General features: G+C 36.0%; 4 protein-coding genes across 5 annotated transcripts; 3 read left to right on the forward strand and 1 right to left on the reverse strand.

Annotated features, from left to right (window-relative positions):
* Nucleotides 1-3,900: 3,900 nt before the first annotated feature.
* LOC7465606 (4-hydroxy-tetrahydrodipicolinate reductase 2, chloroplastic) lies at nt 3,901-6,908 on the reverse strand. 2 transcript variants are annotated; one of them, XM_002309674.4, is made up of 10 exons: nt 6,772-6,908; nt 6,518-6,580; nt 6,167-6,404; nt 5,674-5,807; nt 5,501-5,575; nt 5,301-5,399; nt 4,853-4,962; nt 4,662-4,749; nt 4,306-4,367; nt 3,901-4,178 (listed from the first exon to the last, which is right to left on the reverse strand). In XM_002309674.4, exons 1-10 carry the CDS (start codon nt 6,871-6,873, stop codon nt 4,118-4,120), a joined length of 1,032 nt encoding a protein of 343 aa, XP_002309710.3. In that variant the 5' UTR covers nt 6,874-6,908; the 3' UTR covers nt 3,901-4,117. The 2 variants fall into 2 exon arrangements, with proteins under 2 accessions (XP_002309710.3, XP_024460909.1); XM_024605141.2 differs by having other exon boundaries at nt 4,280-4,367.
* Nucleotides 6,909-7,221: 313 nt separating this feature from the next.
* Nucleotides 7,222-10,107, forward strand: LOC7465605 (6,7-dimethyl-8-ribityllumazine synthase, chloroplastic). Its single transcript, XM_002310340.4, has 8 exons — nt 7,222-7,365; nt 7,555-7,673; nt 7,775-7,867; nt 7,965-8,060; nt 8,227-8,305; nt 8,878-8,924; nt 9,011-9,070; nt 9,704-10,107. Exons 1-8 carry the CDS (start codon nt 7,239-7,241, stop codon nt 9,740-9,742), a joined length of 660 nt encoding a protein of 219 aa, XP_002310376.2. The 5' UTR covers nt 7,222-7,238; the 3' UTR covers nt 9,743-10,107.
* Nucleotides 10,108-10,741: 634 nt separating this feature from the next.
* Nucleotides 10,742-13,810, forward strand: LOC7465604 (inactive glucose-1-phosphate adenylyltransferase small subunit 2, chloroplastic). Its single transcript, XM_002310339.4, has 9 exons — nt 10,742-11,241; nt 11,417-11,707; nt 11,833-12,102; nt 12,199-12,366; nt 12,523-12,626; nt 12,717-12,828; nt 12,977-13,075; nt 13,229-13,348; nt 13,547-13,810. The coding sequence occupies exons 1-9, from the start codon at nt 11,056-11,058 to the stop codon at nt 13,661-13,663; spliced, it is 1,467 nt and encodes a 488-aa protein (XP_002310375.2). The 5' UTR covers nt 10,742-11,055; the 3' UTR covers nt 13,664-13,810.
* Nucleotides 13,811-20,236: 6,426 nt separating this feature from the next.
* Nucleotides 20,237-23,253, forward strand: LOC7465602 (desiccation-related protein At2g46140). Its single transcript, XM_002310337.4, has 3 exons — nt 20,237-20,413; nt 21,466-22,406; nt 22,953-23,253. The coding sequence occupies exons 2-3, from the start codon at nt 21,468-21,470 to the stop codon at nt 22,956-22,958; spliced, it is 945 nt and encodes a 314-aa protein (XP_002310373.2). The 5' UTR covers nt 20,237-20,413; nt 21,466-21,467; the 3' UTR covers nt 22,959-23,253.
* Nucleotides 23,254-27,611: the final 4,358 nt, after the last annotated feature.

Genomic DNA, 27,611 nt, shown 5'->3' on the forward strand with positions numbered 1-27,611 from the left:
TGAAGGCAAAATCAAATTACGGTGAAGAGCCGTTGATGATGATGGCTGAACGGCTGCCGGTGAAGAGGCCCAATGTCGCCTGCTGCTGTTGATGAAGAGGAAGTCGTTAGCTGTTGAAGATGGAAAAGAAAGGAGAGCGTTGTCGGCGTGCCGTTGTAGATGAAGATTGAAGAGGAAGCCCGAAGCCGTGAGCTGTTGAGGAGATCGTTATCACTGTTAAAATTGCGATAAACAGAAAAGGAAGCCGCGATCGTGAGCACTGAGGAAAGAGAAGGAGTGAAGACTGGACTGTGACCGCTTTTGTGGAGATCGTCGTCGCCGCTTTTGTGGTTGCTAGTGCCCGGTTGGTTAATTAGAGAAGGGGATTAGGGATTAGCCGATTAAAGATTTGTTCGGTTGGAAAAAAGAAAAGGTCTTTTATGAGTTATGAAGAGTGACCTAATTCCTTGAAGACCGCGTGGCGTGAGTCGCGTGACTGTGCATTTCCACAGCCAATAGGCGCCTGATAGCTGGACCATGGGGGGGATTTTGTTTCAGCGCATCATTTTGTTACAATTGCAAAATCGGTCCTGAAATCGCGATTTTGCGCGATTTCATCCGATTTTAGCGATTTCACCCGATTTCACCCATTTTTGATTTTTTTCAAGCGATTCAACCCGTAAAGCAGGTTTTGACTCGTAAAATCATATGATTTTACGAGTCAAAACGCGATTTTAACAACCTTGACTGTAACGACACGGGGTGACAAAATTGTAAATTTAAAGTTTTTTTTAGAAAATAAGTTTTTATATATATATATATATATATTTGGTATTTTTATTATTTTAAATTTGATATATTTATCATCATTTTTTTTAATTTTTTTCTTTTTTTCTTTACATTTGTTTTTAAATATTATTTTTTATTTTTTATGCATTGAATATTTATCACTCATTTATATTATTATTTTTGTTCTTATCTTTATTATTTTGTAATATATTTTTTTATTTATTTCCTTACATTTTTTTTTGAAAAAATATTATACAAAAACTAAGCAAATGATGTTTCACAGTAGAAATTGCAATATTATTCTATTCTTCTGCTATATTAAAAATTAGTTTGAAATCTTACATACTTCTATTAATACATATTATCTTTATTATATTTTATTATATATAATAATTAATTTTTTGATTCACGGTCATATTTTTTACTTGAAATAAAAAAATACATTAATAACACCTACACATTAATGTTTTTGTATCAGAAAAAAAATTATTCGAATCGCAGTGAGGTGAGTTGAATAGATACCTTAACACTTTATTTTTTATATTTGTTAACATGGATAATTCTCAATGTATTTAATTAAATGCATATATAGATCTTTTGATTTATAATTATAATTTTTTCAAGAAATTTTTTTGAAAAGCTTACATATTTATTTATTTATTCAAAAAAATTATCCAAAACTTGTAACCAAGTGTGAGTCAAATAACTAACACATATATTAAAAGAAAATGATGTTTTCCGTAGAAATGACATGGTTATAAATTTTGTCAATTTTTTATATTGTAGCGGTGTCAAAATTGTAATTTCAAGGTATTTTTAGAAAACAAGTTTTTCTTTTCTTTCTCTTGGCATTTTTATTATTTTTCAGTTTTTTTCCTTACACTTTTTGTTTGTGAAAAAATATTATTTTTTTTATTTTTTATACTTTAAATATTTATCACTCTACACGTGATTTATTTATACCTTTCTTTTTGCTCTTATTTTTATTATTTTTTAATTTTTTTTCTTTATACTTTTATTTGTTTTTGAAAAAATATCACACAAATACTAGGAAAATAATGTTTCATTGTAGCAATTGTAACATTATTTTATTATTCTACTATGTTAAAAAAATAACTTGAGATTTTACATGTTTTTATCAACGTATATAATATTTACTATATTTTATTATATGTAAATATCAATTTTTTAATTCACGGTTATATTTTTACTTGAAGTCAAAAAACACGTTAAAAACACTTACACATTAATTCTTTTATGTTAGAAAATAAATTATTCGACCCTCAGCGAGATGAGTTGAATAAACATGTTAACACTTTGTATTTGTATTTATTGGCACAGATGGTTCTTGATATATTTAATTAAATGCATATATTGGTTTTTTGATTTATAATTAAAATCTTTAAAAAAACAAACATGTTTGAAAAACTTGCATATATTGTTTTTTTGCCAAATATATTATCTGACTTGTAATGAAACGCGGGTTAATTAACTAGTTAGTGACTAAAACCAGATAAAATTCTAAGCTCTACCTACTTTTAGAAAATTAGAAAAAATAATTTGATTGTTATTAGTTCTTAAAAATTACTATAATTTTCTTTGTTAAATTCAATATAAAACCATTTAAAATTATAAGTTTAGATTCCCACTTATTTCGTATCTTACGAAACAAAACAAAAATTATCTAGTGCCATCTGCAGTAGAAGGCAGGCTTCTGTGGTTAGACGTAGGACACAGACCAGTTTGCAATTCACACATATTCACGCATGGACATTGCTTTGTAATTTTTACTATGATAGGACACTAAATGCAGGCAAGGGTTTGATGCATCGCTTGAAGAAAACACATATCATCGAATCCCATTCTTGAAGAAGGGTTTGGTAAACCAAGAAATAATTTTAAAACTGATGATAAATATTTTTTTGGCTTTATAAAAAAGGAATTTAGAGCCTAAGTCATGTTTAGAAGGTAAAAATACGTAGTGTTAATTATTTGATAGGAGGGTGGAGTTTGCATCCGTACCAGCAACTTGATAAAATATCATGCTCAGATAACATGGTTTAAGCTCTCTTTCAGACTCAACATTTTTAAACATGGCTATGAGTTGAGCCCAAGTGAACATAGATCTAATGAGCTACCAAACTTAATGTCCCTGGACCTGGCTGCGTATTGAGCTCAACAGGGCACGAGTCTAGTAAGTTGTCACCCAATGCCTTTGGGCATCGGCACTATGTCTTGCCCAAGTGAGTATGAGTCTTGTAAGATACCAGACTTAGCGCTTTGGTGATTGGTTGCACGCCAAGCCTAATTGGATATGAACTCATCGACCTTGGGCTCGGTTGCTTGCCCATCCCAATTGGACATGGATTTAACATGTTACCAGACTCGAGTTCAAGCGGGTATGAGTCTAGCAAGCTATTAGGCCCAACACTCTTGGATTTAGCTGCTTGTTGAGCCTACTTATGTATGAATCTAACAGATTGTCAAATTCATCATCCTTAGTCTTAGCTGCATGCCAAGCCCAATTGAGCATAGATTTGACGCCCTTCTCAACCCATCAACCTAGGGCTTGGTTGTATGCCAACCCTAATTAGGCAATTGTGCATGTGTCTAATGTGTTGCCAAGTTTAAGTGGACAACAATCTAACTTGTTGCCATACTCATTGACTATGAATGACTAAAAATCTAAAAATCATTATAGGCTATAAAACTTTGCTTACTTATTCTTATGACTTTTAATATAAAATATCAATATTAGAGATATTTGTCTCCTTACACCCATAGGTGTATCCAAGAAACTACGATATTTTCATCACATTAATGTTGTATAAAAGATATTTATTTTTTATTAATGTTATCAAGAGAAAATGACTCTCCAACTCCTTTAACTCAAGATTCATGAGTTATAAATGTGTTTGAACTATCCAGGTAAATCGATCATAATCTTTATTCTCAACAAAAATAGCTTTGTAATTTTATAACATTTATCACATGAACAAACACTTTTGTTTTTAAAATCAAATCTAATTCTCTCATTTATTTATTGTAAGTATTTGCTTTTATTATCTAAGGGTCCGAATATCACTGCAGGGCAATTTTTTTTTTTTGGATAAAAACTCTATCTTGCTCTGTATTTGTTATCTTCGAAACAGGTTCCGCGTAAGTATTTCAACTATATCTGTCATTTGTAACGATGACACAAAACGCAACAACATTCCCTAAAAAGCATCAATCCAACATTGCCTGCACTACCCAATCATAGTCCTGAGGGTACATTGCAAAAAAAAAAGCCACTCCAACTCATTTTTCTCACACTTGTTGCTCAAGTTTTCTTGCATGCTTGGTAGAGCTACCCTGCTCTCTCTCTCCCCGCCACAACAGCCGTCCCATTGAGGTTTAGCAGGATCCATCTAAGCATTCAATCAATTCTCTGTCAGTGCTCAATGAACCACAAACTATGTAGCAATGGAAGCGCCATTGCAAATGGATGAAATTAAAACGGTGAACTAACTTGTTGCTGTCATGACAGTTTATTACTTGTTACCCTCCCGCAAGATATCGATTATATTGTAGATCCGCTTGTCAGCCTTCGATTGAATCTGCGTTTTAATCACATTTAAAATTTCTACTGACAATCAACTTAGAAACCACAGCAAAATTTCTCAATAACAAATTTATTCCCAGTACACATTAATCTTCAAATAGAGAAAATACTACAGAAGAACTATAAAGTAGATGAGGAGGTAGTAGTAGTTATGAGTGCTACAACAATGAGTTTCGAATCTTTGAATAAGGTCCGAGCAGGAAACAAATTGGCAGTAGGGCCGTTTTCATATGGCTTTATGGGGAGCACTAACAGCTAAATTAAGTGTGAAGCAGGTGAAGAATTTTACCTTCTCAGCAAGGAAAAGTACAGCGTCAATGGTGCCCTCAGCATATATCGATCTACCGCACACATTATGTTGAAACTCCAAAGAAACACTGCAAGAAAAGAAATCAGAAAATATATTTGTTTTCAACAAAGAGAGAAAAAAATAAACACAGAATCCAAATGAAAATGAACAATCAGGATGTTTGTTCTTACGTTTTACCAGGTGATGACAGATAATAGAAATGAAATGCATGACCAGACAAATACTCATCTGGAACTCCCACCAACTCTTTTTGTTCCTTGGGATCCCGAATCATTTCTATCTGGACAAACTCAGCAGAAAATCATATAAAAAAGACAGCACATTTTTTGGGACCAGTTGCCATAACAACATACGACCAAATCCTCTATGCAAACACTTACAAGACAGCAAGGTTGACAAGAAGTTCAAACCGGAAAAGCGGTGTCGAATGAAGGCTGGGATTAAAGATATTATGACTGAACTTCATGATCAAATTTCAATTTCTTTTGTAATCATGTCAAATTTCAACTTTTACATGTACTATGATCAACAAAGCAAATGAAGCGTGGATTTCAGTATTTTCCAGTGAATATAAGAATAAGTTATGCTGTAATGAAATGTGAAAAGCTTTAAAGCCACCTGATCATCAAAAGACACCCCCAATTTCTTGAAGCAAGAAATGACAGCCTTGGCAGTTGCAGATGTGTCCAACTTTGCTGCTTGATGGGACTCCTTCACCTAAGAATCAAAGAGGTCAGCAAATATTAGAACTACTGTAACAACTCAAGTGAGGAAAAGAACTTCTTTGCTGAAAAGGAATCAATGCAGAAAGACATTACATGAAGGGAGTATCCAGAGAAAGCACCAGGAAACTGCTCAGCCATCATGTCCATAGCTGCAAGAAATGCAACCACCTATCTAAAAGAAAAAACCCGTTAGTACAGAGAACATATTAGGTTAAATAGCATTGGAATCCATTTCATCTAACATTAGAGGCACTGAATCCCATCACCTGTTTCCCCATTTGTGGAGAGATTACTGCATAAACTTTTGAGTCATCCACAATCTTGTATAATCTATCCCTGTCTCCGCCAGTAGTTCCCATAACAAATGGAACCCCAACTTTACAATACAGATCTGCATTATCTACACATCACAAAAGAGGAAAAGGGAAGTCAAAAGATTAAAAGAGGATCCATAAATGAAGTAAACAAAATCATGGCTATTTTCCATGCAATTCTAAGGTAAAAAAATCCTAGATGCAACAGAAAACTAAAATAATTGAAAAAACTTTAATTAGGATATCCATATCCCATATTTTGCAGCACCAAAGTATTTTCTTTTCAAGTAGTAAAGGTTGCCAATTGAAAAACAATTCCCAATTGAACTCAGAGTAAAATAGCAAACCTATGAATTTTGCAGAGTTGAGCTACCAAGTAAATTCCCTTTTGCGAAATAATTAAGATTTCTTCTATTTCAAGTGTCATAAGCTCCAAGAATCTTACCATTCACCAAAGTAGGCAGAGTGTAATCAACCACAATCATGTTCGGATACTCATCATAAAGGGAAGCGAGCACACTATCTCTTTCAGAAGGACCATGGATTTTAATCTCATTCCCACAAACTTCCACAGTATTACCAGCCTCATATTCGGGGCCAAATGATTTTGGAAGAATTTGAAGTCCAGCAGAATTCGCTGCCATTATAACAGAACTCCCCATTTTGCCATTACAGCCATTTACCTCCAATTACAAAATAATACAAATTTATAACATCCAAAATCATTTTTCCACAAATGACGAAACAATTCATATCAGCTTACCAATTAATGAGTAAAAAAAATAGCACATCTTACCATGATAGGAACAGCAGTACTTTTGGTTGACATGGACATAACAACCACAAAAGGTTTCCGTTTCTGATGTCACAAAACAAAAACAAGTTAATGTATTAAAGGGTGTTAGCAAACTTAGCTTGTTAAAGTTACATTTTTTGCGTTGCCCTCTTTGTCTATATTGATTTATGCAGAAAGCAAAACAAAAAAGGGAAAAGCTTTGGTTCTAAAAACAATGAAAGCAGTAAAAAGATAGCTGCGGCTTTTTACATCACCTGATAATGGTTGGTGAAGAAACGAGTTCGATTAGAGTTAAGTGGATTGCAAAGAAAGGGCGGTTTTAATGGCTGCTTAAGCTCTGCCCCTTGAACCCACATTTTGCGCTTCACAAGGAGGAGGAGATGGTGATTTGTTTTAGGGTTTTAGGGGGTTCCCCACTAATCGAATAGTGAAGTAAAGCCAGCAAGCCACTCGAGTTGATCCAAAAATAAAAACACTAGATTGATGTCAGACCTTTCAAAATGAAAACGGTCGTTTTGTAAGAAAGAAATGGACTTCACGTTTGCAACCAGCAAACAAAACCCGGGTTCGGATCCAATGTTGACAATCCATTTATGGCATGTGTCTTAAGCTTAAGACTGAGGGAGATTAAGTGGGGTTTTGTATAGGTTCTTTCATTTTCTCTTGTCAATCACCAAAATCTTTTCTTTTCTTGTCTTAAGAGAATCAAAAGAAAAGGGAAATGGCTTTTCTGTCTGCTTCAACCAAAGCGTTAATATCGAATTCAGTTCTTTTTCACCATCAAAATCGGAGCTTTTTGCCTCCCCATCAGAAACCAACGCAATTATCCTTCTCTTCCTCTTCTACTGGTGAGCCATTTCTTTTTCAATCCAAATTACTAGTATCAATTAATGTGAAAGATGATTTCTTATGATGTTAATTTCATTGGGATTCAACTCTACTGCAATCTATGATAATTAATGTTGAGTATTTTTCTCAGCTTGGATAGTAATTGAGAAAGATCGTTTTTTTGTGATATTGATTTCAAAACTTTTCAGGATTTGGGACGATTAGCATTGCCTTCGAGAGGAAAGGGCGGCCATCCTTGGTGGGAACAGCAGCTGTTAGGCACTTGGAAGGGTCAGTTACCAGAACTGAGGGACTTCGCTTTGCAGTGGTGAGTTTTTCTTCTTTTTTCTTTTCACAGTTTATTTAGGTTTTCGTTTGAATTGATTGTTGTAATTTGTTGACATTGATGATTGGAAACAACATTCAAAGGTCGTGGCCCGGTTCAATGAGATTATTACAAGGCCACTTTTAGAGGGAGCTGTTGCAACTTTCAAGAAATATTCAGTCAAAGAAGACATTGATGTAGGCAAACTGTTTTATTTTAGAAGCTTTTTTTCGAATTTGCTTTCTTTTTGTTTGTAAATTTTGATTAGGGTTGTTTTCATGTATTTCTCTTCAGGTTGTGTGGGTTCCCGGTAGTTTTGAAATAGGCATTGTTGCAGAAAGGCTAGGCAAGTCGGGAAAATATAATGCGGTTGTGTGCATTGGAGCTGTGGTATGAATGATTTCTCTTCATAACCTTGAAAGAAGTTATTACTTGATGAAATGTTAGTAGTGAAATGCGTTAGGAGGGGTGGCTTCCTCCTCATTTTTCTTTCATTGAAGCACATGTTTACAGGCTGACCCTGATATGTGAATTATTTTCTTGTTGTTAATGATAGGTAAGAGGTGATACTACTCACTATGATGCTGTCGCTAATTCAGCAGCATCTGGAGTCCTTTCTGCTGGTTTAAAGTCAGGTTGGTAGTTACACTCTGCTGGTTTTATTGCTTGGTTTTGAAACGATGTTGTTCTCTGTTGACCAGGGTTTTAAAAGTTTGTCCTTGACTGTAGTAATTACCTTATTCTGTACAAGTTTCTGTGACATATTATGTCATATTGTAAAGTGAATATGGAAAGGCAACATGGGCTCAAATATGCTAGCAATCACCTATTAAGAGTGGTTGTTGTTGTCATTATTGCATCAAATATTACTGTGGTGCGTGTAATACTTGGCAAAACTGATGAAACACTCTCATCTAATGTTCTTCACACATCAAACACGTGTGTAAGAGTGTGCATCGTCACACACAACCAACTCTTTATTCTGTAGATGTCATTTAGCATCAAATATGTTCTGTTTCTGCCTATCACTTGGAGAACTGAGAAATTGCGTTCTCCTTTAATGTAACACATACTTGCTTCGTCAACCCTTAAGGAAATGATCTTGCTTCTGCTGCCTGTCAGTTTACTGCTGCTCTCTCCATTTTTGTTGAAAGGCTTCCCACTTCCCAGTGAAAAACTGATGATGCTTTTTCTTGAGAATTTGCAGGGGTTCCATGTGTATTTGGTGTTCTGACATGCGAGGACATGGAACAGGTGAAAGAAGCATTTAAATAAAACCAAGACCCATAGGTTTCTTTCAAGAATGTTTCATCTGAGAACTTTTGTTTTGATAATTGCAGGCGATAAATCGAGCTGGTGGAAAATCGGGGAATAAGGGTGCTGAGGCTGCTCTGACAGCAGTAAGTTGATTATATGCTGTTAAATGCTTTGGATAAGTGCGTGTGCACTGATTAATTATGTTCTAGTATTTAATTCTGTGTCTTCTGCCAGCATGCTTATTCTTAATTTCTTTCTCAATTTTCTTCAGCATATTTCTTCCTTCATTAAAACTTAGTGGGATAGGAGGTGGAGGGTGAGTGTTCATCTACTTGGTTGTCAGTAAACAATATATTCTTAGTAGCAGAACTGAGTTTTGTGAGGTGTTGTGGGTGGTGCAAAGAAGTGTTGCCTAGTTGCTCAGCTGAGACCATTGTCCTTTAGGCTCATGCTTCAAAATTTACATTCTTAATGCATGCAATGGTTCAATAAGCTTTTCTACTTGGTTTCTGATGTACCCTCTACTTCTTGTCAATGTGAGAACTGTTTCATTGATGCCAAGACATAAAGATACAATGAAGTCCATTTTGTTCTTATCACACCATGGTTATTTCCTTTTGCTAGTAATATAACAACTTGATCTATCTAAAAATTTGGAATCACTAGTTGTACTTCTTCCTGGCTGAGATATAACAAGACAAGAAAATAAATTACCTTTTTGAATCTTTTGACTGGATAATTTAATTAATTTTTTTTTAATTTGTTTTGTATTGCAGATTGAGATGGCATCCTTGTTTGAGCACCATCTAAAGTAATGGTACTGTCGCTTTGAGGAGAGTTTATCAAATCCTTTATACCCAGTATCATCTTGTCCTGGGAATGACTGAACTTGTATTTTCATTTTCTTCGAAACTGCTAGAATTTTTTGAGAATTTGATGAGACAACAAATGGGCAGCCTCAACATCTCAGATGATAGTCAGCCATTTGTCTATTGCAATTATTTTCCTTAATTCATGAAATTGCATAGGCAATGGAAGAGACATCACAGAACTATGTTAACTGCTCACATATCTTGACATGTCAAATGAATATGAATAGATAGAACTACCTAAGTTTGACAAGAAATGCCTTAAAGCTATTTCTGGAAAGAAAGATGAACGAAAGGATTATTTATTATTCTGTTAGTTCTTTGGGAACTGTGTTCGTTGTCTTACGTTATTTCTCCTTGTCTCCTCACCAATGGAGAATACTGCCTTAATATTTCATGAACAGAACAGCCATAATATTTCTCACTCCGGCCATCTTGTAGCTGTTTTCTGCATGTGAAGAAAAGGAATGCAGAAAACAGAATTCCCCATGAAGCTACGCTGTATTGTAAATGTGCAGATGAGGGGATGGAAGAATGAAAAGAACAAAGAGAGAAAAAGAGACGGCTGGCCATAACCCCATGAACCTGAGACAATGCCTTCCTTGATAACCACTCTATTCCAAAATGCCAGGCACCAGCTATTGCCCTTCAAGCTTCCTTCTCAGACAAAATGACCAAACTGTCCCAATCAATCTTGCTTGTTGCCCTTTCTCTTTTGTCCCAAAACAAAGGACAAGGGAAATGAAGCGAGAGCCATTCTCAGAAGGCTGCAAGGACAATGTGGTAAATCTATCGGGTGGTCTAATGCTCTTGTCGTGGGGCTGTTATGTACCATTAACTTGGCTAAGACGAACAAATAAAGTGAACAAAACGCAATCGAGCCAAGGAATAAAGATTAAACGAAAAAAAAGGCGACACGAAGCTTAGAATCAAAGTTAAACATAGTATCACAAACAAAGCTGCCCACATGAACCGTGAAAGCTTGTCATTATGCTGGCACAGTTTGTAAGTATGAGTTACGGCTAGCTTTTTTTGTGACTATGTCTGGCACAGTCTGCAAATACAAGCCATGCAAGGAAGATTTCTCTTTGCAATAGCCAGCAGGAAGAAGAAATCAAAATATTCTCTTCCATTCGACTCTTTTAAATCTGCAATGCAGAGAGAAGATGCTAAGCAATATACATTGAAAGATCATAATTTTGACTGAGGGTTCATCTTCATACACTGATACATCATACGGTCTATTGCTCTCTCTTGACATGGTGATATTGCAGCTTTCTGGTCCCACCCCTGTAAATCCCCAAGCAAAGTTCTCCATCCTTGAATTGGCTCCTAGTAGTCGAAAACATTTAACAACTTTATCTTCTTTCTCTTTGCCAAGTTTGTTCATATCCAATTCTCAGCAACCTCAACACCCCATATCCTCATTCTCTCCAGTAAATCAGGTCAATTTTTCTTCTTTTTTTGCCTGCCTTAGTTTCAACTTTCTGCTATTGATCTTCCAATCGATATATATAACTTTAAAATGAAAGCTACAATTTAGTTTGTAAATGTAGTTTTTGCCAAGGTTTGGAAATGCTTAGCATGTGTGTATAATGTTTGAGAATTCATCTATGGCAGAGTGTTGCAGCTATTGTATTTGGAGACGGATCAGAGTCAAGACTCTATCCATTGACAAAGAGAAGATCAGAAGGAGCCATTCCGTTAGGAGCAAAGTACAGAATCGTTGATGCAGTTATCAGCAACTGTATTAACAGTAACATAAACAAGATATATGCTCTAACACAATATAACTCTACTTATCTCAATTCTCACCTCTCAAGAGCATATTCTGGCTTAGGCCTTGGAAAAGATGGGTTTGTTGAAGTTATTGCAGCATATCAGAGTCTTGAAGAGCAAGGCTGGTTTCAGGTCTACTAGCTGGTCTACTTTCATAACACATTTGTACTCGATGCTTATAGCTTCTATTCCATGAGGGGCCAAACTACGATCCACAAAGCCAATGTGATCATTTCTGTTTAATTTGTTTTTATCAGGGAACTGCTGATGCTATAAGAAGGTGCTTGTGGGTACTGGAAGAGCACCAAGTGTCCGAGTTTCTTGTCCTTCCTGGCCACCATCTCTACAGAATGGACTACCAGAAACTAGTAGAAACTCATCGAAGAAGCCAGGCTGATATAACAATTGCAGCTTTGAATTCAACAAGAGATCAAGACCCAGGTTTTGGCACATTAAAAGTGAATTCACTAAATGAAGTTGCAGAGTTCCACGTGAAGTCAGAGAGGGAGCCAATGATTGTCCCTTCGGTAAGTTGATTTCAGTAATATTCTCCTCCATATAGTTATGATACTGCAAAACCCAGTGGGGATCATGTTCTCTAAATAATCTCTGCTAAACTGCAGGCTCAAAGTTCCCAAGCATTCAATGATAATGCTTATAGGAAGTTATCAAGCATGGGGATCTATCTTGTTAATAGAAATACTATGACAAAGCTTCTAAATGAATACTTCCCCCAGGCAAATGAATTCGGAACTGAAGTGATACCTGGCGCAATTTCGATTGGAATGAAGGTCTGACTAGATTTAGCTAATTAGGCATTAATTTTGACATTAACTTTTGTTTCTATGTAATAAAATTCATTTGTTCTGTCCAAATATGTAATGATGTTTCCGTTTCTTTTATGAGCTTTGATTCATGAGAAGGTGCTGATTACGTGCATGGAGCAGGTTCAAGCTTATGCATTTGATGGATACTGGGAGGACATGAGTAGCATTGCAGCATTTTATCAAGCAAACATGGAATGCATAAAGGGATTAAACATGGGATACAAGTCAGTGTTTTCTCTTCGAGGAAGGCTGAAAGTATAACACCTATGATGGCCTCTCACTAACGAACACAAACTTCATTTCTTTCCTAGCAGCTTCTACGATAAAGATGCTCCTCTATACACCATGCCTCGCTATCTGCCTCCATCTACTATAATTGATGCTGTCATAACAGACAGTGTGGTTGGAGATGGTTGCATCCTTAATGTAAGAATAACATTTCCATCTCCCTCCCATGTTTCTCCCTTCTGCCCAAAGTAAGGAATATGCTGTCGTAGATTGTGTTTGATCTTGTTTCTGAATCTGTCTTGCTTTTGTTTCCTGAAAATGTGCCTTTGGCCTTAATTAAGAGTAGAGGTGCAAGATAAAAGGAACAGTTCTTGGTATGAGGACAACCATTGGAGAAAAGGCCATCATTGAAGATTCAGTCATCATGGGCTCTGATATCTATCAAGTAAGGGTGGTTCTTTTTTCTTTTTTTTTAATAACCTTTCACTTTTTCCTGTTGCAAAAGAAATATAAGCACATTTTCTAGTAAAAAACCTATGCATATTTGCACACATTCCTCCAATTATGTATGACCAACTGAAATGTGGTTGTTCAACAGAAAGACTATATCCAAAGGAGTAGCAAGGAGGGCATGGCAATTCCGATAGGAATTGGTGATGAGACTCACATAAAGAAAGCTATTATAGATAAGAATGCAAGGATTGGCAGAAATGTAATGGTATGTAAAATCTAAGCATATCAAATTAGCAACCAAATACAATGCCAAAGCTAGTCATGTACACAAAAATACAATCGATTTCAGAATGTCAAGGTGCAAGTCCAAGGCATTATTAAAACAGGATTGTCTCTGTGGGACTGAGTATTGAGTTCCTGTCATTCCTTACTGGTGTAACATCCATGCAATTATGTTATGCAGATTATTAACAAAGACAATGTGCAAGAAAGCAACAGGGAGGCCAATGGCTACATAATCAGTGGAGGAATAGTGGTGGTTCTAGAGAGTGCAGTGATCCCAGATGGCAGCATTTTATGATATGTTTGAACGTTGAACAACATGATTATCATTCTTTTATTTCTCAATTTGATTAAAACAAAATGTATACTGACATTTTTTGGAGGAGTGAGTGATCTCTATGCCACTTGGAATGTCATTCAACATGCAATTGACAATAAAATTTAATTCTTTCAGTGATTTTCTACAGCTATGAACTTTTGATACTTTTCACACATTTTACGTCCTTAAACTATCTTACATGTGCAAATTATGCCTCACGAATGACCATATTTTAGGAATTAGGAAGGGCACAAATTTCTTCCCAAAGTTAGTCAAGAGACTGTTTAATTAATTGTGATAAACTACAAGGACTAGCTTATAATTAACTCTAGAATGTTGGGCAAGAAAGAAAAAGTTTAAAAGCTGAAAAACCCAAAGGATTCAAGTAACACAGAAAATAAAAAATCACATATCGGTTAACAATCACTTTGTTTGTATTCAAGTTATACAACTTATAACCTTTAGACATTGAGCTATAGCCAACAAATATACACTACTTCTCACTTGTCTCATCTAGCTTGCGCCCCTTCTCTTTAGATATTTGAGCATAGCAAATACTATCAAATACCTTCAAATGATTCACATATAGTTTTCTTTCACTCTAAACTTCAAATGATGTGCTACCCTAAACGGCCTTCATAAAACATTTGTTAATCAAATAAACAATTGTATACACTGCTTCAGCCAAAAAATTCTAAGGTAGCTTCTTCGAATACAATATACACTTTGCCATCTCCATCACGGTTTGATTCTTCCTTTTTGAAACTCTATTTTGTTGGTGTGTGTAACGAACAGTAAGTTACCTCTCAATACCTTCATCTTCACAAAACCTGGAAAATTATCATAAAGTGTACTCTTTACCCCTATCACTTCTTTACACTTTTATGCAATAACCATATTGTTTTTCAGACATTTAAATTTCTTGAAAATTATAGCAACTTTAGATTTTTGCCTAATAAAATACATCAATGTCGTTCTATTATAGTCATCAATAAACAACACAAAGTACCTATTTTGAAAATGAGATGGAGTGAACATCGAACCATAAATGTTAGTGTGCACCAACTCAAGTACATTCTTAGCTCTTCATGCTACTTCTCTTGGAAATGATTGTTGATGATGTTTCCTAAGAGCACATCCATCACAAGCATCTTTCATCTCTTGAATGAATGGATGTCCTTGAATCATGTTTTTTTGGTGAAGTAATTTAAGGCTACCAAATTCAAGTGATCAAGTCTCTTATGGCATGGCCTTGAATCATCAACCAAATCCATCTTCAAAGTTACATCTTTTCCACACTTTAAGTTAAGTGAAAAACACCTATTCACCATCTTCAAACTTGCCATAACTTGCCTCCTTAGAGTTTTATCATAAATGGTGCAATATTAGCCTTCAAAATGCAATGAATAACTATGCTCCATAAGTTGCGCAACACTCAATAAATTTTGGTCAGTTTGTGGTACATTACCTTATAAATCATCTATTTTCCCTTTTTAGTTTCAAATCTAATGGTACCTAGACCACTTGTACTCATAAATTCTTCATTCTCAATCTTTACTCTAGTTTGCCTCATTGTATCAATGTTATTGAACATGTTTTTGCTACAAGCACTATCAATGAGTCATTGTCCCTTTTTGTTTTCTATGCCACTTTGACTAGCATAAAACATGCTTCCATCACCTTCCTTATCTTTGGTAACATGTGTTTATTAATTTTTCCTCACACCACAATCTTTGGCTAAGCGATCAAACCATTTACAATTGAAACATTATATCTCCCTTTTATACCAACAATCCTTAGACTTATAGCCTAATCTATTACAAGTATAACATCTTCTAGCATCACTATAGCTATTGCTCAAATTTGTTTCTCTTCTACCCCTTTGATTTCTACCCAATCCTCTACTTTTACCTCTTTCATATCCTTCACCTCTAAAGGATCCAACACCTATTCTCACATTACTAAAAGATCTTTTCTCATGGTCATGTTTACTAAGAGTATGCTTTGATTGGAAGCATTTTCTATGGACTTCTCACTCCTCTTAACTAATATTTTCTCATAATACTTCAAAAAACCCATCAACTCATGAACACTCAAATTAGACAAATCTTTAGTTTCTTCTATAATTGTCACAATAGGATCAAACTTTTCTAGAAGGCTAATCAACACTTTCTCTATAACTCTTCTATTACTAATATCCTCACCACAACTCTTCATTTGATTAACAACCTTAGATTCATATTAGAAAACTTATCAACAGCTTTATTTTCCTCTATTTTCATATTCTCTAACTCTCTTCTAAGACTTTGGATAATAGCTTTTACATTCACATCACCTTCATATTCACTTTGCAAAGTCTTTTCATGCTTGCTTTGCATTTGTGGCTCTCATGATTCTTGGAAAAATAGGATCATTAACTCTTTTTTAAATCAAGCCAAGGGTTGTTGCATCTTTAATCCTCTTTGCTTTCAAATCTTTGAGCTGTGCTACGAGAATATCGTCATTATCTTTATATTCTTCATATGTTACATCCATCATCTCCCACAAGTCAAGAGAGATGAGTAAAGTCTTAATCTTTATGCTCCAAATTCATAATTGTCTCCTTTGAATATTGAATGTTGGACTCCAACTTGAGCAACCTTCTTTGGACATTTTCTTCCTCCTTTAATCTTAGATAAAGCTTCTCTTTGACCTCTATTCTGATACCAATCTATTTAGTGGTTTCTACAACCAATGAGTCTCACAAAACACTCTCAAACCACACTTAAGCATAGCATATCATTGCTGTAATTTTATGGTACAAAACTCACACAAGAGAGGGCTTACAATGGAGGAAGACACACACTGCTATTGTTTTTTCTTTTTTCTCACAGCACTAGTTTCTACCTATTTTCAACCTAGCTTTCAGTTGTACCTACTGTCATTCACTTAAATAATTTTTAGCCCCATGCGCCCTACTATTTAGATAAAATAATACACTTAACTTAACACACATCCAACTCTAGTTAACTTTAAGCTAACACCAGTCAACTAACTTTACAACACATTAACGATAAGAGTAAGGTTAAGATAGTTAAGGACTTGATTTGAAAGATGATTTGGATTTTGATTTGAAGAAAGACGTTAAATTAGAAAATGATGTTAGTAACCTTATTAGGATGGTGAGTATGTTATGAGATGGCATGTTTCAAGAAAAGAAGGAGAAGACCATGGAAGAGTTTGTTCAAAGGGTGTCCCAATTCTCTGGACCTTCTGATTGTAAGAAATAGATTAACTTCAATAGAGCGATTGTGGAAGCATAAACTGTAGAGGAAGTTTTGAAATCACTGGTGAGATGATTACTACTGTTGGGAAAGGGTTTACTCATTCACTGTTATCCCCATTAGACATTGCTACTACACTTCATCGAATTGTCCTCGGTTGTCAAAAAAGGGTTCTGAGATCATTCATATGTCAAAGGACTGATTTAACCCAATAGTTTAAGTTTTTAGATGAAGTTCTAAGTTATGATTTATATTATTTATTAACACACCCCTCAAGTGAAAAATCTTTCGGCATGAAACTTGTACATGCCTACATTACCTTGTGCTTAATTTTTATCAAATAAAATATGGATAGTGAGGTTTGAACTCGTGACTGCTTGATCAATAAAGCTTTGATATCTTGTCAAAGAACCATATCAACTCAATAACTTGAGCTTTCAAATAAAATCTCAAGATATAATTTAATTATATTATTCACTAATATCATACTTTCAAACGAGCTTGCTCAGGCTTTTGCTTCTCTATATGAGCCAGCTGACTCTTTGCTTGAGGCTTAGGATACTAATTATAAATCTGCAAACCAATAGTGCTCCTTAAAGGCTGAAACATCATATTCTGATGAGGAGAGCAGCAATGAAGTCAGTGGAGATCTTGATGCAGAAGGACCTTTAGGCCCTCCGGTGCTCAGATTTAGAACACGTTTGGCTACGTGGTGGCGTCCACGTTTCCTGCGGCCAAATTTTACAAGATGTTTGGTTAATTAACAAACACTGATTACTGTACATGGATCCCATGAAATACTGTGTTTGAAACGCAAGGAAAAAGGAAGCAGCTAGGAGCTGCTTCCTGCGCGTTACAAGCAAGGAACCATGCTTCACTGTTCACTGAACAGTGGAGGCATGCATCCACTGTTCACTGAACAGTTTTTTTTTTTTAAATCAGTGCAGTTAATTGATTTCACTCGCACTGAACGTGAACAATATTTTTTTTAAAAAAAAAAATTAGTTTAAGGTGAATTAAATTTACTTGTACTATAATCTCAATTTTATTCCGGATAATATTTTACCTAATTTTGTAGTTCTTGTCGGATGAAATCTGTATGTAATGGAATTGTAGATAGTTTAATGGAACAATAATTTTTTATATATATAAAATATGATTTATTTCATGATGTAATAGCAATAGTTAAATCCACAATATTTAAATTAAAAACTATTAATATTAATATATATTTTTTAAAATTATTTTATAACCTCAATTTCAAAAGCACTCTTAACCAAACATATTAAACTACTTTTTCTTCAACCTCAATTTCAACCACAGTTTTAACCAAACATCTATTTTTTCAAACCAACCTCAACTAAAAATACTTTTTATAAAACAATTTTTTTCAAACCACAACCACAACAGCTACCACAATACCAAACACACTCTTAGTAGGTATCAGCTGAGAATATAGCTTGGTCATATGCTGTTCTAGGACAACTGGACCGAATTTAGTTTTCAAAAGTGTAGAGAACTCTGAGCCATTCTGAGGAGCAAAGGCTTTCAGAGCAATACAGAGAGGATATCATGTTTGCTTCTCAGGCTCATCTTGTGAATCAATGCTTGAAGCTCGAGTACCCGTCTGGAGTTGTCACTTGGGGGCAGTCTTGAGGAGAAAATTGCTCGTGCTGGAAAAACTAGAAGGTTTAATCAGAAAACAAAACTTCTTTATTTGGGAAGGAAGTTGCTCGTCTCCTGGTGAGCACTGGCCTTGATTGGGTGAGAGAATATGTTGTGGACGGATACATAGTGGATGCTGTTGTGGTTGATAATTAAGAAGATTGCTTTGGAGATAACTAATTAATTTCTCCAGGAATACTGGTTGGTATCGTTACCAAGTAGAAGACAATAGTTGAGTTATCTGTTTGTTCTCGCTCAGCTATTTTGCTTTCAATTTAATTATTTATCCTCTTTAATTTGTTCTGCAGGAGTGCCTATACCATGCTGAAACGGTCGTACATTGATGCTGCTGGTTGGAAAGTGGTATCACTGTCTCCTCTAGAGACGAGCCCCTTCTTCTCACAATCCAGAAGGCTTCAGTATTACATATTTATGCACAAAAAAAATTTACAAGAAAAACTGACAAAACCATGAGGTTGAAAGTGTAACTGGAAAACATGGGGTGGTTAACTGTTTTTGAAGAGAACATCAATATAATATCCACGAAATCACACTGGCGTCAGTTTTTCAGGAGAAAAAAAAATGTTTAACTTGATCATGTACATGTAGCTTGCTGGGAAAGAGTTAAAAGTAAATTAAATTAGGGAGATGGAAGATTGTGCATAGTTACTTTAAAAATTGGAATCCATCTTGTTTTTTTATGGTCACCATCCTCCATGCTTCTGCAAGATAACAAAACAGATCTAAGATATATAAAACTCTTAAGAGTTTGAACCAAGAGAATGTTGTGTGCATCCATGCATGCATCCGTTATGTATATAATAAGCACAATGAACCTTTTGAGTTTTGAGAGAGGATTTTTTAAGAAATTGAAAACGTAGAAGAGCTTGTAGTTAATAAGGAAGAGGAATGGCAAACCAACCATTATTTGTATGATGATGATGCATTACTTGTATAAACTGATAGTACTATTATATGTGGTTTGTTTGATTGAAGCAGTGGGAGGAAATTAACAGAAGGCATGCAGTGATCATGAGAGATGGAGTACCAGAGAGAAATCCTCAACCTCAAGGAGCATGTAGGCGTAGAGAGTAGCAGCAGCAAAGATGCATCACCTCAAGGAGCATGTAGCTAGGCGGAGAGAGGAGTGATGCAGCATAATCGATCGATCATAAAAATTAATGGGCAGGGCATAAAGGAGAAGAAATGATGGAAGTTTTGGTAGATTCAATATATACTAGTTAGTCCTCGTTGATTTTGTACGTTTATCTTTTTCAGTTCAGTCATAAGAATCAATCAAATGTAAGGAGGAGCAGCAGCAGCAGTAGCAGGAGGAGGAGGAGGAGGAGGAGGTTGTGCTTTGTATTATATTTATGCTGTTCCTGTCTCAGCCAGCCATGTATTGTGAAATTTAAATAAAATAAATAAATAAATATTGGTGGGAAGCTGAAGCAGAAGCTGGTTTTTACGTGACGAAACGGTGTCGTGAGTGCTTGTTATGTGGATTGAGTTGAGATGGAGAGAGCCGCGTGTTCCGTTTAGAGTGGTAGGATTTCTATCCATCCATCCATCCATTACTTAACACTTGAACACTTGTCGTTTTTCAGATTTCAGACAGAAAACGCGGATCTTTTGTCGGTGAGTACACGTGTACACGCCTCATCCTTTGGTCAATTATGTCTTTTTGTAAGCGACGTGATTGCTCGTTACCACTCCCATTACACACGATCACACTCTCTCGTTCAACCATACGCTGCTGCTGCTTGTATCTTGTAATCTCCGATTTCGGTTTCATCTTCAGGTAATCTCTTTTCTCTTCTACCAAAACAAGATCATCATCATCATCATCTTCCCTCTTCTTTTTTCTTTTTCTTTTTCGTCTTCTTTTTGTACCGTATTTGATCCATGCAAAGATTGAAATTTTTTTTGTTCTGTTGAAATATCCATCATCTCACTGTTTTGATCTGCACTTGAAAGAAACAGATCAGATCTGAATCTCAGTTCATTGTGTTTCTGAATCACTGATACTTCTGACTTCGGTTTCCATAGTTATCATCTTTTCTCATGATGATCTAATACATACGATTAATAATTAGGAGATCTTAAAATTACTACTTTGCTTCATTTATGAATATTATTAATACATTATTAATGTAATGCTGAACTCATCTCTGTTAATCTTTTTTCTTTTGATTAATTGGTATGATAATCAATCAAGTCAATTGCTTTATAATCCTACATTTGATCCCATTTTTCTAATACATACGCACACACATCTTTCTATCCACAGTTGCTAAACTGTCATCTATTTTTCAGATCACACCACGATTCTCTCTTAAAAAAGAAAACTAAAACGAAATAATTTTTTGTCAATTTTCTTGTAGAAAATGGGAGTCATTTCCTGTTATTTACCTCTTCTTTCTTTACAGCATTGTATTTGTCGGAGTCTTGAACCTATAAATGTGCTGTTGTGTCTGATTTTGACTCAACTGTATTTCATTAACCATTCCAAAACTTCACCCATACAATACGGAGTTCGATTTTCCTTGGTTTTTGAGTAGCCCGTAACAGTGGTGGTTTGAGAGTTTCACCACAAGCTTAACATTTTTTTTTGCTTCTTTCATAAGGGAGACGTATTGACTTTTGCATTTCATATATCAAAACAATGAGGATTGTGTTGCAGTTATTCATCTTTAGCTTACCAGTCATGAATCATGAGCACTCTTCTTCTGCTTTTTTATTCATTCCCTCTTATGTGATATGTTTCTGTTTTCCTTTCTTTTCCTGGTTAATTGCACTGCTTCGTCCTTATTTCGCTCTTTAACATTTGGAATATGTGCTGCTCGTTTTAAGGTATGGCTTCTTCTGACAAGCCAGAAATAGTTGATAGAGATGTCAAGGAGGATGACAAAGATGAAGAGAAGGGTGGATTTATTGACAAGGTGAAGGACTTCATTCAAGACATAGGTGAAAAGATTGAGGGAGCAATTGGATTTGGGAAGCCAACTGCAGATGTTACTGAAATTCACTTCCCCACAATCAACCTTGAGAAAGCCGAGATTGTTGTTGATGTGCTTATTAAAAACCCAAATCCTGTTCCGATCCCTCTCATTGACATCAACTACTTGATCGAGAGTGATGGAAGGAAACTTATTTCGGGGTTGATCCCAGATGCTGGAACTATTCGTGCACATGGCGAGGAGACCGTCAAAATCCCAATTCATCTGGTTTATGATGATATTAAAAATACATATGATGACATTAAGCCTGGGAGTATAATTCCTTACAGGATTAAGGTTGACTTCATTGTAGATGTGCCTATTTTTGGAAGGCTTACTCTACCACTTGAGAAGACTGGAGAGATCCCCGTACCTTACAAGCCTGATATTGATATTGAGAAAATTAAATTTGAGAGGTTCTCCTTTGAAGAGACTGTGGCAGTGCTTCACTTGAAGCTGGAAAATAAGAATGATTTTGACTTGGGCCTCAATTCTTTAGATTATGAGGTTTGGCTGTCCAATGTGAGCATTGGTGGTGCAGAACTGGCAGAATCTACCAAACTCGATAAAAATGGTATAAATTATGTCGATATTCCAATCACCTTCAAGCCTAAGGATTTTGGTTCCGCACTCTGGGACATGATTAGAGGAAAAGGCACTGGTTACTCCATGAAAGGACATATTAATGTGGACACACCTTTTGGAGCTATGAAGTTGCCCATCAGCAAGGAGGGTGGGACAACCCGCCTCAAGAAGAGCAAAGAAGATGGTGGTGATGATGACGATGACGACGAGGTACTTTAATTGTTAGATTACTTGTTTAATCAGTCTTTTTCCATGTGCTGATGTCCTTGGCCACCCAATTGTTGTTTCTGTACTGTTATATCAGACATTTTATTGGCTTGATTCAAAATCTGGCTCGACATTGTTTTAATTTGATTTTCAAAGGCTTTTAAAGGTCTCTGCATGAAATGTTGGTTGAGACACGGTATATTTGCATCTGTAAATTATTCCATCTTCTCCTGCCTTGCTAGTCAATGACGTCATGACCTTTTCCCGAGGCCTAATCGTGTACCTTATTCTAACATAATTGGATTGCGTATGTTAACTCAACCGTGCAGAATTGCTTGAGTTGCTACAATCATAACATACCATCAAATGAATTCCTTTAGTTTTTAAGTAATGGTAATGTATGACCACTTCTAACATGACAATGCGCAAGGTACTATAGTGGGATTAAGTGCCTTCAACTCTTCATGTTTGCTGTTGCACATTCTGTTATGATATTGTGTTTTTTCCTGCACTAAACCGTGTCAATAATTTTTCCTACCTTGTATGCAGGAATAAAAAACAGACAGCATCTGGAGTTGTTTCTTCAAGTAGCTGTTGTTCGCTTACTGGTAGAGAGTCAGTACAATAATACATCAGAAGGTTATTGAAATGAAGGTATCAACTTCTCTGCAATCTTTAAGCAGGGAAATCAGCATCTCCATTTGTGCATTTGTGTTGTTGACTATATTGCAATGTGGGCACCTTCTCTGATATCTTTAAACAGGGAAATCAGTGCCTCTATTTGTGTATGTGTGTAATTGTTGGCTATATCGGAATGTGGATTTTTTATAAAAAAAATACTTTACCCCTATCTGCAAGCCTTGGTAGTTTTTTTGAGAATGGCAAAATCATAACTATATTGTTCTAATGAACCGTGTTTCACTGATTTCTAGGTTTTTTTTAATTATAATTATAATTATAATAATATAATGTTTTTGGGAAAACAGATGGTAGCTGGGGGCTTCCTTGCCTCAGCTCATAGTGTTGCATCTGTTTTTCTTGTTAGTAAAGGGATCTCGAAGAAGAGAAAAATCTATTGCCTGGTTGCATCGTGGGCGTTGTGTTAAGACCAGCCCGTATGTTGTCTTGCCTATGGGCTCTAGTATATTGTACAACAGAGCACTGTAGGGTTACCCTTCTGGAACGTGGAATTGGACAATATATTAACGTCGATAATAGTATCCTGGGACATGTGGATTAGGACATTATCTCCGATGAGAAAACCTTGTCCCGTTCTGTTCAGCCACGCCCTGTCCACCAGATGCATAATCTCATCTGTTCATCAAACGCACCTTTAGTCTTATAGCTAATTAGGTGTACCTCGTTCAATAGGAAAGGCAAGTCTCCACAACGAGAGCAGAGAATTTGAAAGTAATAATATCATCCTGGGTTAGGCTGCCAGGTTGAAAAGGTTGGATTATACAGTTAAGCCCTCCATTGACGACTCTGCTCCGCCGCTTGATAGATCAACTCTTGGGAATATATATATATATATATATATATATATATATATATATATATATATATATATATAGAGAGAGAGAGAGAGAGAGAGAGGCAATTTGGCGAGGTAATATCAGCCAAACTCGCCCTTCCTGGGTTTCCCAAGTAGCTCCCATCAGCATTAATTTAAATATAGCCTGGTTGGTTCAGGAAGAAGACCTAGCTTGAGTGCTAGTCTGAACTCTCATGACAGTCAAAAGCAAGCTCGCAATCCTCAAGGGAGATCATGCAGCGATCAAAAGCAGAAGAAGCGAGGGTCCCTTGAAAAAACTTGTCGATATGGGGCACACCAGTGTTTTCTTTGGAGACACTGTTGGTGTGGCATTTCATTAATTTGTAGGACCTTAGCCTTGGTTTCTTTTCTCTCTCCGTTGCATGCCAGACAAATCAAGTGAGAGACAAGAATGGTGTGGCCATTTGGACCTTTACTAGGCCCCGTATCTTAATTTGTGTTTCGCTTTAATTAAAACTTGCTTTGTTAAACACGAATTTTAATTAGAGCTTTAAGAATTTAAGAATTGTGCTTTGTTTAACAAAAATATTCAAGATGATGATTAGTTAGTTGCCAAAGATGGCCATGACTCAGCTAGGAGCATATCATTTTCTACGTTCCAACTGTGAACAAACAGAGAGGGATGTTTGAAGGAATCAGAGAGAGAGAGAGAGAGAGAGAGGGCATTGCAGAAGCAACATGGTGGGTACGTACAGGAGAACGTCAAATCATGTCCCTCGTACACATTTCACAAGTGATTTGCTAGGCTAGGCTGGCCTGCCAAAATGCCATTCCTTGCTAGCAGGCAAGGCAGGAGCCATATGAAATGGGTCTGCAGGCTGGGTTGGGTCCCAATTTCTTAAGTCAAATGTTACGCTAGTGATATGGGTTTCACTGTGCAGGGACAGCATGCGGTGAATCGACTCGGACCAATACTGGCCCTAACCACCCTTGCTTGCCCACTCCACTCGTCGGGTGCCCATGACTTCCACTACTTCATTTATATTGGCCCAAATTATGCCATTTGGAGCCACAATTTCTTATTATTCATGAGTGCTGTGGTCGAGGAGGAGTGTTTGTGTTCTTAATTGAAAATGTATTAATATGATATAATTTTTTTAATTTTGGTTCGAGTTAATCTGAGATAGATTAAAATGCGTTTATGGTTATGTGTGAGAAAAGTAGCATAATGTTGTTATACAGAAAAACACGCGATCGTTTATTGTTACTGTAGTTTTTTTTTCCTTTTTTTTTTTTCTCACCAATAAAAGTAATGTTGTTTAAGAATTAGGTTAGTTTTTAGAAGATTGACGAATTTGATAGCCGGAAGAAATGACCAGAAAGCGGTGCGTCTATTTTTTCCAAGGAGTTGAATATGTGGTGATAACTATATATATCATGCACCATTGGGCTGCTTTATGTGCCTAGCAGTAATTAATTAAAACACCCGCTGATGATGATGCCCTGTTTGTCCACAAGGCATGCATAGTACAAGGCCCTTAAATCTTTACATCTTCGAGATTTCCTGGTGCTCAGTCAATGGCAATATGTCACTGTGCATGCTAGTCGTTGGAGAAGCACAGCTAGCACAGCTGTCCAAGTCCAGCCACTTTTGAACTTGTGTGGCATCCCTTTTCTTGCTTGCTCAACAGCTACACCAAGGAAGCTTCCATGGAGCTTCACTTGGTCCCCTTGCAGCCCCCTTCGCAAACCGTACGTGTGTCACTAGCTCGTTCAAGGTGTGAGGTTTGTTATTCAATGTCAAGATTCACGAGCCTCTCCTCTCCTCTCTGTTTTTGTACAAAAGTGCCGAATGCTACATCCAAAAGATAATAATAATAATAATTATAATAACCCTTTATTGTAAGATGAAAAATATCTGTGCCCAAAACAACAACGTCACGAAAGTGGATGAGTTTGGTTTGGCTAGATGGGAATGGATATTGACCAGAAACGATCGAGAGGTGGGGTTGGTGTTCAATCAACGTAGTTGAACCAACTTGGGTGTTTTCAATCCTAAACACCGAAATCAGACCGCAATTAATTTCAAGAATATTTTTTGATTAGGTTCCTGAACAGGAGCTTAATTTGGACTTTTTTTTGTTTTTATGAGGGAGATTTAGACACCTTACCTTAATCAATGGATCCTAGCTACTATGTATGTAGTTAGAAAATAAATGATGATGCTATATATGCAATGTATTTTGGCTATCCATTGAAATATGGTCGGTTGATAAACAATGGTTTTCAGCTGGATAGAAGGGTACTGCGGAATCTCTTGATCGATCGATCACTACATTCTTGACGATGAAGATATTGAATAATATTCTGCAATTGTTTTTTTCTTCAAGTGTTTTAGTCTTCCTGGTGCACCGCAGAAAAGAACATCTGATCATGTTATTGTTTATTGCTGTGGTGGAACCTGCGATGCAATCCTAGCTAGTGGATGTTTTCGTATCTAAAAATATTTAAAATAAAATATCAAATTGAATGCTTTTCAACTCAAATATATATATTTTTAAACACATGCAGTTCAAATTAATGCATGAATAATTAAGAGCTTTAGTAAGTCAAGCAAACCCACCATGCCCTCCCCTGAAGAACTTGCCATTGCAAATCAATATTCATTGAACATTGACGTTGTAATTAAGTTCATTGTTTGATGAATAAGATTCTGAATTATTCATGAAACCTTAAGTAATGGGTTTGAATGTACATTACAATTAACCTTGAAATTGAAAATCCCTCTTTCAAGTTCATTAATTTACACAATTCTCTTTCCAATTTGTCTTTGACCAAACCAGCTCCATATACCCTTGGGAATCTGTCTGCCCCTTCTTTACAATACATGGGAGTGATTATATATAAATGGCTAAAAAGGAGCTAGGGAAGAAAGAAATGAAAAGGGATTCCATCCATGCGAATGCATGAACTTAAAATTAGATAAACTTGCAGACAGTATCCATTCCTCCCAGACATTCATGAATTTTCAATTCTAATAGTGTCACAGAGCAATGCCTGATGATAAAGAATGAAGGGGCCATGGCCTATAGCCTATAGCCTATAGCCTATAGCCAATTCTAAAATATGAAAAACAAATTAAAAAGGGTGTTTGTACGAGGAAGGGATAAGCAAGTTGGTACGTCCAGGAGGGGGGGGGGGGGAGATACATTGAATTGGAGAAGATTTGGAGTTCCACATGGATATTGGCATATGTTCTTCTTCTATCTAAACCACAGCATCTCCTTTCTTTTGTCACGCTTGATGATCACATCTTGACCATTTCTTTTGGTCCACTACTCGACTTCTTCTAAGATTTTATACAAAAGCAAGCCATCAGGGGCTTCCAAAAACCCTAAACTAAACGCTGCTACTAATATTTAATTGGTGTTTTTTTTAAAATGGTAAATATAGAAGATTAAATACTAAAAACAATATGTCAAACTCGTTTTTAAAAAGCATTCAAATCCAATTTCAAACACCCTCTTATCACCTAATTAAACTTGGTTTGCTGAGCTCACGAACTATCTAATCAATGTCTTGTGCTCCTAATAAAATATTCACCAATCGAAATCCAAGCATTTGTAGCAGTAAGAAGGTTTTTTTTTTTTTTTTTTTTTTGATTTACATGGAGTGTCCGGGCCAGCTTACGCGCACCACGACTATTTCCCACG

Source organism: Populus trichocarpa, chromosome 7, assembly GCF_000002775.5.
Source record: "Populus trichocarpa isolate Nisqually-1 chromosome 7, P.trichocarpa_v4.1, whole genome shotgun sequence".
NCBI classification, from domain to species: domain Eukaryota; kingdom Viridiplantae; phylum Streptophyta; class Magnoliopsida; order Malpighiales; family Salicaceae; genus Populus; species Populus trichocarpa.

Coding starts and splice junctions, on each gene's coding strand:
- LOC7465606 (XM_002309674.4), bottom strand. CDS start 6,873: ATGTGGGTTCAAGGGGCAGAGCTTAAGCAGCCATTAAAACCGCCCTTT. Junction 6,581..6,771: donor TCTTCACCAACCATTATCAG/GTGATGTAAAAA, acceptor TTGTGACATCAG/AAACGGAAACCTTTTGTGGT. Junction 5,808..6,166: donor TCTGCCTACTTTGGTGAATG/GTAAGATTCTTG, acceptor TGTGATGTGTAG/ATAATGCAGATCTGTATTGT.
- LOC7465605 (XM_002310340.4), top strand. CDS start 7,239: ATGGCTTTTCTGTCTGCTTCAACCAAAGCGTTAATATCGAATTCAGTT. Junction 7,366..7,554: donor CTTCTCTTCCTCTTCTACTG/GTGAGCCATTTC, acceptor AAAACTTTTCAG/GATTTGGGACGATTAGCATT. Junction 8,925..9,010: donor CATGCGAGGACATGGAACAG/GTGAAAGAAGCA, acceptor TGATAATTGCAG/GCGATAAATCGAGCTGGTGG.
- LOC7465604 (XM_002310339.4), top strand. CDS start 11,056: ATGGTGATATTGCAGCTTTCTGGTCCCACCCCTGTAAATCCCCAAGCA. Junction 11,708..11,832: donor AAGAGCAAGGCTGGTTTCAG/GTCTACTAGCTG, acceptor TGTTTTTATCAG/GGAACTGCTGATGCTATAAG. Junction 12,829..12,976: donor GAGATGGTTGCATCCTTAAT/GTAAGAATAACA, acceptor AATTAAGAGTAG/AGGTGCAAGATAAAAGGAAC.
- LOC7465602 (XM_002310337.4), top strand. CDS start 21,468: ATGGCTTCTTCTGACAAGCCAGAAATAGTTGATAGAGATGTCAAGGAG.